Source organism: Nicotiana sylvestris, chromosome 3 (genome assembly GCF_000393655.2).
Source record: "Nicotiana sylvestris chromosome 3, ASM39365v2, whole genome shotgun sequence".
NCBI lineage: Eukaryota > Viridiplantae > Streptophyta > Magnoliopsida > Solanales > Solanaceae > Nicotiana > Nicotiana sylvestris.
Window position 1 is genome coordinate 221,442,678 of NC_091059.1, and position 13,720 is coordinate 221,456,397.

Consider the following 13,720-nt stretch of genomic DNA (forward strand, 5'->3'; position numbering starts at 1 on the left):
TTGATGGTATATTTTTATAAAGATAATAGATGTGTGTATAAACGTTGGTGAAAGGTGATATGATATAGCTTGTTACGATGTTAAAACGTTATGAATGTTTACGACATACAGTTAGGTTGCATGTAAGGTAATTTTATTGAATTAACTTGTATAATAACTCCTTTCCTATAAACTCGATGCCTATCTACCTTCATAAAACAAATTGACCAAATAATTAGGCCTATTAGATTAAAAGCGAGTATATGAGAATGAAACGAGATGTATAAGCACCAATTGCAACACTTTATATCAATGGTAATTAGAAATAGAATTTGTCAGTTTCATATACAATTCATTCTTTGGCATACATGTATATGTTGTATTTGCTAAAAAATCAAATTTTTATCCTTTCACTGTGAATTTGAATAGTCTTGGGATGAACATAATTAATACTCGGAAATTATAGTCAACGGGCAATATTTAAAAATTGTGAATTTCTTTTAAAAGAATTTAAAGGACATCCCTTGAATATGAATTTCTCAGTATTTTCATATAAAATGTGTAGATACAACAAACAATTTGTGGAAAAATCCCTAATATCATTACAAATATTTTGCGCAATTAGGGATACGTTCGCGTACCCTGAATATATTTTTAAAAGCAAAAATTCGGATTATGCGTACGCGCAATTTCGAGCGAATATTTAATAAAAGGATTTTTTCAAAGGCGTTAAATTAATTTCATAAAATCCCGCGATGTGCGGTTCAATATTTAAGAAAAACAAATATTCTTGATTCAACACAATTTCGAAAAAATGATTGCTTAATAAACATATTATCAAAAGTTATTGTGTACACGTACGCGTGACACAATTCCGCATTTTTAAATTTATAACACGAATATACGTACGCGTAATTCGATTCAAAGAAGGGTCCTTAATCACAATAAGTAAAAGCGGTAGAAAAATCACGTAACAAAAAGTATTTAATAAAAATCAAGATAATTAAGCCAATAATAAAAACAGTTAAGCGACCGTGCTAGAACCACGGAATTCGGAAATGCCTAACACCTTCTTCCGGATTAACAGAATTCCTTACTCAGGATTTCTGGTTCGCAGAATAATAAACAGAGTCATATTCTCCTCGATTCAGGGATTAAAATTGGTGACTTGGGACGCCTTAAAATTCCCAGGTGGCGACTCTGAAACAAATAAACAAATCCCGTTTCGACTGTCCTTCAATTGGAGAAAACTCCCCACGCGCCCCGCGGGAGCGGTAAAAAGGAGGTGCGACACTGCACGCAATATTTTAGTTGAGTTGTCTCTTGAAAAAACACAAGAAGGTACTGTGGAGAAGACATGTACTGATTGTGCCCTAATTATTATATGTACAATTGAAATTTTGTCTCTTCATTTGACCTGTTGCAGAAAACTAATATGAATATGTATATATATATATATATATATATATATATAGTGTCTCCAGCAGAGGAAAACAAAGAGGACACCAATGATGACAATCTTAACCAATATACAAGGAAAAGAAAGAGAGACAGTATTGGTTATGATTGTCCGTCATTTTCTCTTCTTACTCCTACTCCTCGAAGTATACAAATGGACATTGATGCGACTTTGACTATGGAGGGTGAAGGAAATGTTGAAGAAGAACTTGGTCGAGGTAAAATGAACAAGAAGTTAAGCTGGCAGTTGAAATCTCCTTTTGATAAGGAAGGAAAAGCAGTAAGTTCCAAGGCAGACAATCAAAATACTCTGAAGAGTTCAGGTTAGATAAAATCAACCTATACTCGTAGGTGTATTTTTCATTATGCCAAAGAAGATGAAAAATTAGTGAAAAAAATCATTGTGTTGTTGGGCAAGGAGAAAAGGAGAGGTCGCAAAAAAGAGTAAGTCTCTTAATGTGTTTCACTACATCCTTAACTTCTGTGATTGTAAGACTAATTTTAGGACTAACTGTCCTTAACTTATAGATTCAAGTTTAAAACTTAAGGACTTCTTGTCCTTAAGTTTGAATTCAAAATTCATAAGCTAAGGACATGCAGTCCTTAAGTTTGAGTATCAAATTCAAAAGCTAAGGACACTTGGTCCTTAAGTTATAGATTAAAGTTTTCAAAATTCTAACTTGACATTTTCAAAATTTTCAGGGGACAAATTGATTTATATGCTGATGATAATAGTTTGAGGAAAAAACCATACAAATTGTATCATCAAAAAATCAGTAGCAAAATGTTTTTCCTTGAGCTTTCAGATATCAAATTTGTTCTTGATGATAAGGTTAGATAATTCACAAGGCATTTATTTTTTCTATTATTAATTTATCATTTTTTCATTATTTTATGACTGATTTGTTATTGATTTGTTTTATTTTTTGCCTTTTTATGAAGCATATTGACATTGCTCTCTATTATCTGAGAAAGAAGGAATGCTACCACCCTCGCGATCATCCTTTTCGATGCACAACTACTGATGTTCTTTTTGATAATTATATGGCACTTGTGTATAAAGATTTCAGTGAAGATGCTAGTGATGAGTTTTGGTGTGCTGGTGATAATCAGTTATTTCTGACACCATATGTGTGGGGGGACAGCCGTAGATGTGGAATTGCATGGACTGAGGTTGACAAAATCTTTTTTCCATGTCGGCTTCCTTCAAAAGATGATGAAGCTGTGACACACTTTTTGTTGGGAGTATTGGACTTGAATCAAAAAAAGATTGATGTATATGATTCCATATACAGTGAGCCATATGAAGCAGGAATGAACTACATGCAAATGTATGCACGCATGATCCCCCATTTGCTAAAGTTCTCACAGTTTGACAAAAATCACAAGTCTTTTGGGAATGTCTTCAACAAATTTGATATACGGTGGCAAAGATCACCACACCAAACTGGATCGTACGTGTTATTATTTGTTATATTATTTATATGTACTTAAAATTTATTGTTTAATTCACTGCATATCTTACATTTCTCTTAGGACTAATTGTGGTGCATTCCTGATCAAATTTGCCGAGTTGCTGATGATTGGAAAGGACGTGCAGCAATTCTAACCCGAAGACATAAAAGACTTTCGTAAAGAACTTGCTGCAAATCTTTGGGCACATGGTGAATGGAAAAGAAATTCTGGTTATGATACTCCACCAGAAAATGTTGGTGATGATTATGAGAGTGAAAATGAAACATTCTGTCCAAAGGAGTTGTAAAGAAATTGTGGTGTTATTTTTGTATAAAATTGCTGTAAAGGTGACATCTGAATTATGCCAGTTTAGGATAGTTCTGAAATATTCTGTAAATTTGTGAAAAGGCACTTATATTTTGTTTTGTTGGCATAGCGTAATTTTTTGTAACAGCTATGCAAAATTACAATTTCAAAAGTTATGTCAAGGCATTTTGTTATTTATTTCGTTGTTTCTCTCAACTGTTGATTTGTCCATTGAGTTTGTTAGTATTTGTTCATGACTAAGTGTAAGTGAACTTCAAATTCAAAGTTAATGACCAAATGTCCTTAACTTTTGAACTTGAAATTCAAAGTTAAGGACCGACAGTCCTTAAGTTTTGAACATGGCACTATAACTTAAGGACCTCATGTCCTTAACTTTTGAACTTGTATTTAAAACTTAAGGACTCCTGTAGTTAATGACAAACAGTCCTCAAGTTTTTAACATGGGACTATAACTTAAGGACCTATGTCCTTAACATTTGAACTTAAAATTCAAAGTTAAGGACAAACAGTCCTCAAGTTTTTAACATGGGACTATAACTTAAGGACCTCATGTCCTTAACGTTTGAACTTAAAATTCAAAGTTAAGGACAGATAGTCCTTAAGTTTTTAACTTGTGTTTCAAACTTAAGGACTCCTGTAGTTAATGACAAACAGTCCTCAAGTTTTTAACACGGGACTATAACTTAAGGACATATGTCCTTAACGTTTGAACTTAAAATTTAAAGTTAAGGATAGACAGTCCTCAAGTTTTTAACATGGGACTATAACTTAAGGACCTCATGTCCTTAACGTTTGAACTTAAAATTCAAAGTTAAGGACAAACAGTCCTCAAGTTTTTAACATGGGACTATAACTTAAGGACCTCATGTCCTTAACGTTTGAACTTAAAATTTAAAGTTAAGGACAGACAGTCCTTAAGTTTTTAACTTGTATTTCAAACTTAAGGACTCCTGTAGTTAATGACAAATAGTCCTCAAGTTTTTAACATGGGACTATAACTTAAGGACCTCATATCCTTAACTTTTGAACTTGAAATTCAAAGTTAAGGATAGACAGTCCTTAAGTTTTTAACATGGGACTATAACTTAAGGACCTATGTCCTTAACGTTTGAACTTAAAATTCAAAGTTAAGGACAGACAGTCCTTAAGTTTTTAACATGGGACTATAACTTAAGGACCTCATGTCCTTAACTTTTGAACTTGAAATTCAAAGTTAAGGACAGACATTGTTGAACTCAAAAGAAATTAAAAGAAGGTAACAAGATATAAATATTGAAAATCTAGGCATCCGCTCAAATTAGAATAATAATGAATACAATCTATAGCAAAAACTTAAAAGAGTCGATAAACATAAGTGTATATTTCTACTCTTCTCTATGCTTTCTTGAAAATGGATGGAGTGCCGGAGAATATATACAAGTTGTTCTATTATGACCAATTCTTCTGCAACGACCACATTTGAATGTTATTTTTGATGGCTCGGTAGCAGGAATATGCCTTTTCTTTTGCCTTCTACCTGGTGGCACTTTGAAATCTGGAGGTTTAACAATTTGTGACTTAACACTCTCTGGTACAATCCATGAATCAGTATGTCCTACAGGATGTATTTGTCTTTCATATGTTTTCAGCCAAGATTCCTTTAAGTACCAGTGCGAACAAAAGTCAGACTTCTTGATGTTTCTCTTCTCGATAGCTGCAATTGCATGTATGCATGGTAATTCATCAAGTTGAAATTGAAAACAATCACATGTTCTTTTGTTTAAGTCCACCAAGAAAGTTATTCCTTCTTCTTCAACTCTAGAACGCCATGAATCAACAGGGAAGACCTTCAATGTTGAAAAATTATAAGTGAGTACATTATGTTAAAAAATGTCAAAATCATAATATAAACATAAAACATAATACTTACGTTCAAAGTAAATGCTAAATCTATTCTGTTCTTCAATTCCTCCTCTACCCAACAAGAAACATCATAAAATGTTCCTTCTGCTTTATTTCTTCTTTCATAAAACCAATGTTGTAGCTTCACTTGAATGAAATCCATCATTCTTAGTATAGGCAGCTCCCTTGCTTCTAATAGCACTGAATTCATCGACTCAACTATATTTGTTGTGAGCATGTCATATCTTCGTTGTGGACTACAAGAACGTGCCCATCTTTCCGGTGGTTCTTCCATCAAGTAGTCATAAGTTTTCTTATCTACATTTGCAATATCTGACATGTATATGTCAAATTCTTTACGCTTGTATACTCTTGCAGCACTTTGGAAAAGTTTTATGACCTCACTTTTCACCTTTCTTCGCTTTAGGTTCTGCTCCAAATGATAGATGCAAATCCCATGATGGCTTTCAGGATATACCTTTACAATGCCATTTGCAATAGCTTGATGCCTGTCTGATAAAAAAATCAAATTCTCACGGCTCCCAATTGCATTGCGAAGCTGACTAAAGTACCACTCATAGGAATTGTTGTTTTCAGATTCTGCTATTCCAAAGGCTAATGGGAAAATTTGGTTATTTGCATCTTTTGAAACTGAAATCATTAAAACACCACGATATTTTGACTTCAAAAAAGTCGCATCAATAGCAATCACTGGTCTACAATGATTCCAACCAGCTATCGATGATCCATATGCGTAAAACATATAAAGAAACCTGAAAATACAATATAAAACAAGGTTAAAATACCCGAAGTTTAGGACAGTCAGTCCTTAACTTACATTTACAAGTTATAAAGTTAAGGACATGTTGTCCTTAACTTTTATTTCAAAGTTCAAAACTTAAGGACTGGAAGTCCTTAACTTTTAATTACAAGTTCAAAACTTAAGGATAGGCAGTCCTCAACTTCTGGTTATAACTCAAAAGTTAACAAGGCTAAAGACAGCATGTCCTAAATTGTTTACCTGTTGTTGTCGTCTATCTTTATGTTAGTATAAGTTCCCGGGTTTTTACTTGTCATCATATACAAGTATGAACACAATAATTCATAATTTTCTTCGGGACTTCCTCTTATTAAAGCGGAAGCATGTTGAATAGCACGCCACGCCTTGTGATATCCAATGTCTAGTCCATGCAATTTTTGCATCTCTGCCATGACAAAAGCTGGTGTAACTTCAAATCTTGGGTCCCGAAGATTATCGATAATGTAACCACTAATCAACTTTGAAGTAGCATGCCTTTGATCTGCTTTCCTAGTGTTAACAGAGCAGTCATGCTTTTTCTCAAGCTTTACTATCTTGAATAATGTTGAGTCTTTAATTCTGAAAGCACGCACACACCAACGACACCTATCATCATTGCATGTCAACGAATATCTTGTTGAGCTTGATCTAACAACTTTGAATTCAAAATGTCCTTTGATTGCTACATTAGAAAAACAATTAATTATGCTCTTCTTATTGTCAAATACTGATCCGACTTTTATTTGATCCAAAGAAGCATTTTCTCTTAATATCGTAGTTGGGGATTCTTTTTGTTTCAAATTTGATCTTCGTTTAGTTATTTGAGTGCAGGTTTTGTCAGCAACTACTTCGATTACCGGTGCACTCTCTAAGACTTGAATACCCAAAGCTTGTTCGTTGTCAATCTCTATAATGCTTTGTCCTTCTACTTGAATAGAATCAAATGTTTGATGCACCTCTTCATTTAATGGTTGAGCTTCAACCATATCTACTTCAACTATCTGTTGGCATCGCTCTTGATTGTCATGTTGAGTTTTTGTGTTGGCATGTTCATTGCTTGTTGATGCAAAAACTCTTTCCGAAATATCAACTATGAAACGACAGCTCTTGAAGAGTGAATGAGTTTTTAGCAACTCTATACATGTGTAAAGATCTAAATCTTTGGATACAAGCATTCCTTTGCTTGTTCCAAGGTTGATATCAAACCATATCAATATTTCAAACTTTTTACTATCCAATTCAATAAGCTCAAAAATCTGTTTAACGAAATCTTCAAACTGAATTGACTCAGGTGCTAGGAAAAGCTTTGTTTGATGATCAATATATTTATAGTCTTCAGTCCATCTACCATTAAAAACAACTATTATGCATATTGTTTCCATCCTACAAGTCAAGAGAATGGGAAACAAAGGACATATGTTATAAAGCAATCCTTGTAGAATTAAGAACAGGTGTACTGTAAGTGCAAGACCAAGTTAAGAACTGTCAGTCCTTTAACATTTAAACATGTAATTAAAGTTAAGAACTGCCAGTCCTTAACATTTAAACATGAAATTAAATGTTAAGGACTGTCAGTCCTTAAGTTTTAAACATGGAATTAAAAGTTAAGGACTGTCAGTCCTTAAGTTTTAAATATGGAATTAAAAGTTAAGGACTGTCAGTCCTTAACTTTTGAACAAGAAATTAAAAGCTAAGGACTACAAGTCCTTAACATTTAAACATGGAATTAAAAGTTAAGGACTGTCAGTCCTTAACTTTTAAAGATGGAATTAAAAGTTAAGTACTGTCAGTCCTTAACTTTTGAACCAGAAATTAAAAGCTAAGGATTGTCTGTCCTTTAACATTTAAACATGGAATTAAAAGTTAAGGAATGTCCGTCCTTAACATTTAAACATGGAATTAAAACTTAAGGATTGCTAGTCCTTAACTTTTGAGCCAGAAATTAAAAGCTAAGGACTGTCTGTACTTTAACATTTAAACATGGAATTAAAAGTTAAGGACTGTCAGTCCTTAACATTTAAACATGGAATTAAAACTTAAGGATTTCTAGTCCTTAACTTTTGAACCAGAAATTAAAAGCTAAGGATTGTCTGTCCTTTAATATTTAAACATGGAATTAAAAGTTAAAGACTACTAGTCCTTAACTTTTAAACCAGAAATTAAAAGCTAAGGACTGTCTGTCCTTTAACATTTAAACATGGAATTAAAATTAAAAGTTAAGGACTGTCAGTCCTTAAGTTTTAAACATGGAATTAAAAGTTAAGGACTACCAGTCCTTAACTTTTGAACCAGAAATTAAAAGCTAAGGACTGTATGTCCTTTAACATTTAAACATGGAATTAAAAGTTAAGGACTGCTAGTCCTTAACATTTAAACATGTATTTAAGAGTTAAGGACTGTCAGTCCTTAACATTTGAACCAGAAATTAAAACATACAATTTGAAACTCAAGCTACAGGTCTTTGTATACAGAAGAACAACAACAAAGTGAAGGACATTTTGTCCTTAAGTTTTTTTATTTAATTTGCAAAATGAGGCTAGTAGAATCAAAGTTAAGGACATAGTGTTCTTATTTTTTTGAATTCAATTTCCAAAATGAAGACATTATGTCCGGAATACAGAATTATCATAGGAGGCGGTGTCTATAAATTTATCAATCCAGAAATTCAAAAAAAATCAAATTCTTATCTAATATATAATCAAATCAATACAGATCTAAAAAAGTATAACTATAGCGAAATAAAAATTGATAGAAACACATGAAATTACAACTTACTGTTTATCTATGTTGTTTTTTTGGATTAGATTGCTGAATTTTTGAAATCGGGAAGAGAAATGGTGGTTCGTCCTCAGTTGATCGCCGTTGCTGCTGTTGCTCGCTTCTTCTCTTTGTGTAACTGCTGCTTGTGTTGATAGCGTAGGTATAAGTTATACCAGAAGGGTATTTTCGTCTAGTCAAATATAAATTTTTTAAAAGGAGCGGCTAAAATCTAAATACATTGAAAACTGTGGCTTTAAAATAAAAGCCACAGCTTTTAGTGGCTATTTGTGCCGTTCGCCCAACTTCGTACTCCCAAAGTCTTCAAAAATCACTCACACACACACAAACATACACAGACGCACACAAACACACACGTACACACACCCTTTCACGTGAAGAATTGAATATTCAGTACGTAAAAAAAATGGAGTAAAAATTATATACACTTTCTTTTTTCTAGTCCAGCTATATATAATTTTTTACTTTTTTTTTTCAAACAAAGAAAAATGACTTGTATCTCCTTTTTTTCAGCCAACAAGAAATAACTACAATTGCTCCTTTCACTTTTAGATCTAAGCATTCATTGGTCCAATAACTTTTATAAAAGCCTATTTTTCTGATTTTTATTTATTTTATTCATCGAATTTTTGGCTTTGAACTAGTAAAAACTGGAGTTGATGGTAGAGCCTAACATAATTTTTTCACAGATTTCTTTTTCCTTTTAAGGTAGTTGAAGAATATGTCTATTCATGGCGGTATCTAGCCTTATAGTATCGAGCTTATCCGAATTCAGTGTTTTTCATGCGGAGAATAATTTATGTGTAGAAATTCATAAAAATTATAATAAACAGCAGAAACGAACCCATAATTTTTAAAATATAATAAGTTCAAAGCTAAAAATTATTAAAGCGATAGAATTTAAATTTTAAATTCGATTCCCTATTTAGTGATAACTGTTACCTTGTGCCTTAGCGTGGTCCACCTATAACCAAAATTGGCCCCAAAACTTATCGACAGATCTAAGTATCTACACAAATAATGCTGAAAATGGGAAAAAAATAAATCCTAGTAAGGACAATCAACAACAACAACAACAACAACTCAGTATAATTCCACTTAGTGGGGTCTGGGGAGGGTAGTGTATACGCAGACCTTACCTATGGTAGGGAGACTGTTTCCAAATAGACCCCCGACATCCTTCCCTCCAAGAACTTCCCACCTTGCTCTTGGGGAGACTCGAATTCACAACCTCTCAATTGGAAGTGGGGGTTGCTTACCATCAGAACAACCCCTCTTGTAAGGACAATCATTAAACCGAATAAACTGAGAAACATTTAAAAAAACACACATAGCCAACTCGCGTTTAAATCAAAGAGAAGAGAAACCACATACAACAAAGCAGCCAATTTCTAGAACACCACACAAAAAATAATACTCCCTCCGTTTCAATTTACGTGAACCTATTTCCTTTTTGGTCTGTACCAAAAAGAATATTCATTTTCCTTATTTGGAAATAATTTACTTTTATGCAATGATTTATAGTCACACAAAATATATGTGCCTCATTTTATACTACAAATTCAAAAGTCTTCTCACTTTTCTTAAACCCCGTGTCCAGTCAAATGAGTTCGCATAAATTGAAACGGAGGGAGGGAGTAGTACTAGGAGTAGAGTTTCTCTCCTACGTGTGGACTAGTAAACGCCTACACGTGTGAACTTTATCTCATATTACGTATGAACCAAGCAAACAACTATTCGTCGGGTACACACATACATTACATTATACGTTGACACCTCAAAAGTCAATCTTCTAATTTTCCACCGATTATTTGGTATTCCACTTAAAACTCAACAACTAATGGTACACCTCCCCTCACCTAATCATATCCCCCTCTCCTTTTTATCTTCCGTTTCGAATTAGTAGCCTCTATAATCTCAAACCGACGACCCAAACTTTCCACCTTTTATACCAAACAAACAAACGCTCTCTCTCTCAAACTGAGCGAATTTCTTGTGTTTTGTATTTGAAACTGTGAAAGGGAATCAGAGAATTTGCTGAAGAAATGCAGGCGAGCCGGGCGTTATCACAGTCTCCGAGTTTCGAATGTTATTCCAATAGGAATCTAGCTGAAATTGCTGATAGAGTTGTTGAAGAGTTCAGGGCTGAAAATGGAACTGAGACGGAACTTTTTGTTGATGATGATGGAGGTTTCACTTGCTTTGAAACTGGAAGAAAATTGAATGTGAAAGTGGAAGAGAAGGAGGGTAAGGATGAGAATCACGAGGAAGAAAATGAAGATGACGATGAATTTGAGTTTTCGTTTGTAAAAGAGTCCGAATTTTCACCGGTTGCAGCTGATGAAATCTTTGACAACGGCAAGATCCGTCCGATTTACCCGATTTTCAATAGAGATTTGTTGTTACAACACAGTGGTTTCGTGAACGGTAGCTCTAATTCGAATACGAACTCGATATCGTCGGGCGAGGCTTCTGCTCCACCGAGATCAATTCGACTGCCGTTAAGGAAGCTTTTCATGGAAGAAGAGCGAGAAGCTAACTCGTCGTGCTCATCGTCTGAAGCCGACGATCTGGAAGGGATTCCGCCGGGAACGTACTGCGTGTGGAGGCCTAAAGAGGAGGAAAAGTCTGCCGGAGGTTGTAAGAAGAGCAATTCTACAGGTTCCTCAAAACGCTGGAAGTTTCGTGATCTCATTCACCGGAGCAATAGTGACGGCAAGGATACTTTTGTCTTTTTGACTCCTTCGCCCAAAAAGAGAGAAAAAAACAAAGCAGAAAAGACGACGACTGATGCTTCAAAGGTCGCCGCAAAATCAAACGGAGTACCGGCCAGTGAAGTTTACCCGGCGATGCATTACGTGAAGAACGGAGGGGAGAAAAGGAAATCCTACTTACCGTATAGGCAAGATCTTGTAGGCTTCTTTGCTAATATGAATGGGTTGAGCCGGAATGTACAGCCACTCTGAGGTGAATACGCGATTAATGTCTTTATTAATTACGATTAAGTAGTTGATTTTGATGGTTTTATTTTTGAAGTGATTAAATTAGGTTTAGAGTGATGATTAGAGTGTTTGTAAATATGTGGATAAGTTTTGTCTTCATCTCTGTTGATGGATTATGAATGAATGATGGTAGTATTTTCTTCCATTGATTTTGTGAGTTGTATGATGAAATGATGATTTGTAAAGTGATTTGAATACAAGATGCGTTGCTAAGATGGTGAGTAAGCCCACTTCCAACCAAGAGTTTGTCTTGGTTGGTGAGTTCGAGTCTCCCCAAGAGCAAAACTTCCAACCAAGAGGTCGTAAGTTCGAGTCTCCCCAAGAGCAAGGTGGGAAGTTTTTGGAGGGAAGGATGTCGGGGATCTATTTGAAAATAATCTTTTTACCTTAGATAGGGATAAGGTCTACGTACACGCTACCCGAGATTATATTGGGTGGTTGTTGTTTGTCTCTCCACTTTACCTTTCCGTTTATTTTGCTTTCTCCCGCTCATATTCATATGCTAGAGAGGGCAGAATCGTTTGTGGGACCAGAAATGCGTGTCTCCTGCATTCTCAATTGGAATAGAGGACAGAGTTAAAAAAAAAAGTAAGTAATTTTCAATATCCAATCTGGAATAATTTTCTTTTTAGGAGTGAAGAGATTAATCCTTGCTAAGTTGATTTTCTAGATCTGATTTGTTTTCTTACTTTTTTACTTTTTTTATCCTTATATCTTCGGGCATAAAACATAGTGAGTTTTTATTCTCCTTATCCTCAAGTTTCCATCGCCTTTAATGTTAATTTTGTTAAATTTCGAATATGATTTTGTGAAAAATTTAGAGTGGGTATTGTTTAAATTTATTAGAAATAGTTTAAAAGGACTGTTAAGGCTGTATTGTGGTCCGAGCCTAGTTCGGGACCGGCCCAGGCCTACGAACTCACATGGGCTTTGGGCTAAACGGGCTGGCCCATATGATTCGGGCCTAAGCGGTCCTAGGAGCTCACTGTTGCCGGTCCAGCATGGAGAGACCGCGAGCCCGGGACCGACTGGCGCAACCGGGCCTAACGCGCCCAACAACTATTTTTCAAAAAAAAAAATTTAAAAATTGGCCAACGGTTGGAAGTTTAAAAATTAGTCGTTGGCCTGCCAATAGCTGTTTGGCTTTTTAAAAAATACTCATTTGCCTCCCAAACTTTATTTTAACCCCAAAATTTTTATAATTACACTTTTCCCTATTCTCAACTATAAATACACCCTCATTCTTCATTTTTACTAACAAAATCATCAATATCTCTCTAATTTTCTTCTATAATTGCTTACTTTATTATTGCAATTGTGAAGTTGGTGAATTGAAGTATTCAAGTCTTCAACGATATACAATTTTTAAGAAGTTGTTCGTCAATTCGGTAAACTCGTTCGAACTCTTAAGTTTTAATATTATAGTTTTGTTTGTTTTAATTTGTATAATTATAATTAATATGGCCTTTTCTTTGAAAAAAATATTTGGTGGTAAGGAAAAATCTAAAGTTGATGAATCTAGTGGCCAAGCTACTACTCCTCCCCCGGCTCCCCGACCCAGATCTGTTACCCGTCCTCCTCCACATGTTATTCTTGATAGTGTTTCCTTGTTTTCAATTTACCGATAGTTAATTTTATCATTATATTGCACCACGTCAATAATTAAATGATGAATATATGAATGCTCTTTATGGTAATCCAACTATCGATGAAAATGATGATTTAGATGAAACGCAACCGGATTTAGATGATACACCTACTAGTCACTGTTGTTAACCCAACTGATAATAATCCAAATGATGCCTCGCCTGACCCTCCTATAGTAACTCCTACTTTTAATAGACAACCTTCTAGACGGTGCGAAACATCTCTTGTTTGTCACTTTTTTATTCAACTAAGAGATCAAAATAAGGCTAAGTGTAAACTTGTGGGACTTTGATGGCTCATAAATTTACTGGCGACCGTAGCGGTACGGGTAGTTTGACTAGACACATAAAGACACACCCTAAAGATAAAGCTAAATTTCTTCAAATGAAAGCTG

General features: G+C 34.5%; 4 protein-coding genes across 4 annotated transcripts; 2 read left to right on the plus strand and 2 right to left on the minus strand.

Moving 5' to 3' along the window:
* Positions 1-1,591: 1,591 nt before the first annotated feature.
* LOC104212782 (uncharacterized) lies at positions 1,592-3,046 on the plus strand. The gene is made up of 5 exons (XM_070170619.1): positions 1,592-1,760; positions 1,812-1,881; positions 2,140-2,269; positions 2,380-2,891; positions 2,974-3,046. The coding sequence occupies exons 1-5, from the start codon at positions 1,592-1,594 to the stop codon at positions 3,044-3,046; spliced, it is 954 nt and encodes a 317-aa protein (XP_070026720.1).
* Positions 3,047-4,491: 1,445 nt separating this feature from the next.
* LOC138886974 (uncharacterized) lies at positions 4,492-5,867 on the minus strand. Its single transcript, XM_070168676.1, has 2 exons — positions 5,129-5,867; positions 4,492-5,045 (listed from the first exon to the last, which is right to left on the minus strand). The coding sequence occupies exons 1-2, from the start codon at positions 5,861-5,863 to the stop codon at positions 4,584-4,586; spliced, it is 1,197 nt and encodes a 398-aa protein (XP_070024777.1). The 5' UTR covers positions 5,864-5,867; the 3' UTR covers positions 4,492-4,583.
* A 250-nt stretch (positions 5,868-6,117) lies between these two features.
* LOC138888707 (uncharacterized) lies at positions 6,118-7,281 on the minus strand. The gene has a single exon (XM_070170620.1). It carries the CDS (start codon positions 7,279-7,281, stop codon positions 6,118-6,120), a length of 1,164 nt encoding a protein of 387 aa, XP_070026721.1.
* A 3,265-nt stretch (positions 7,282-10,546) lies between these two features.
* LOC104246636 (uncharacterized) lies at positions 10,547-11,824 on the plus strand. The gene has a single exon (XM_009802498.2). It carries the CDS (start codon positions 10,723-10,725, stop codon positions 11,641-11,643), a length of 921 nt encoding a protein of 306 aa, XP_009800800.2. The 5' UTR covers positions 10,547-10,722; the 3' UTR covers positions 11,644-11,824.
* Positions 11,825-13,720: the final 1,896 nt, after the last annotated feature.

What these genes read in the sequence shown, in the direction of transcription:
- LOC138888707 (XM_070170620.1), bottom strand. Translation starts at nt 7,281, where the DNA reads ATGGAAACAATATGCATAATAGTTGTTTTTAATGGTAGATGGACTGAA.
- LOC138886974 (XM_070168676.1), bottom strand. Translation starts at nt 5,863, where the DNA reads ATGTTTTACGCATATGGATCATCGATAGCTGGTTGGAATCATTGTAGA. An exon ending in ATTTAGCATTTACTTTGAAC is followed by an intron (nt 5,046 to 5,128) that starts GTAAGTATTATG and finishes TCAACATTGAAG; the next exon opens with GTCTTCCCTGTTGATTCATG.
- LOC104246636 (XM_009802498.2), top strand. Translation starts at nt 10,723, where the DNA reads ATGCAGGCGAGCCGGGCGTTATCACAGTCTCCGAGTTTCGAATGTTAT.
- LOC104212782 (XM_070170619.1), top strand. Translation starts at nt 1,592, where the DNA reads ATGGACATTGATGCGACTTTGACTATGGAGGGTGAAGGAAATGTTGAA. An exon ending in AATTTGTTCTTGATGATAAG is followed by an intron (nt 2,270 to 2,379) that starts GTTAGATAATTC and finishes CTTTTTATGAAG; the next exon opens with CATATTGACATTGCTCTCTA. An exon ending in TCACCACACCAAACTGGATC is followed by an intron (nt 2,892 to 2,973) that starts GTACGTGTTATT and finishes CATTTCTCTTAG; the next exon opens with GACTAATTGTGGTGCATTCC.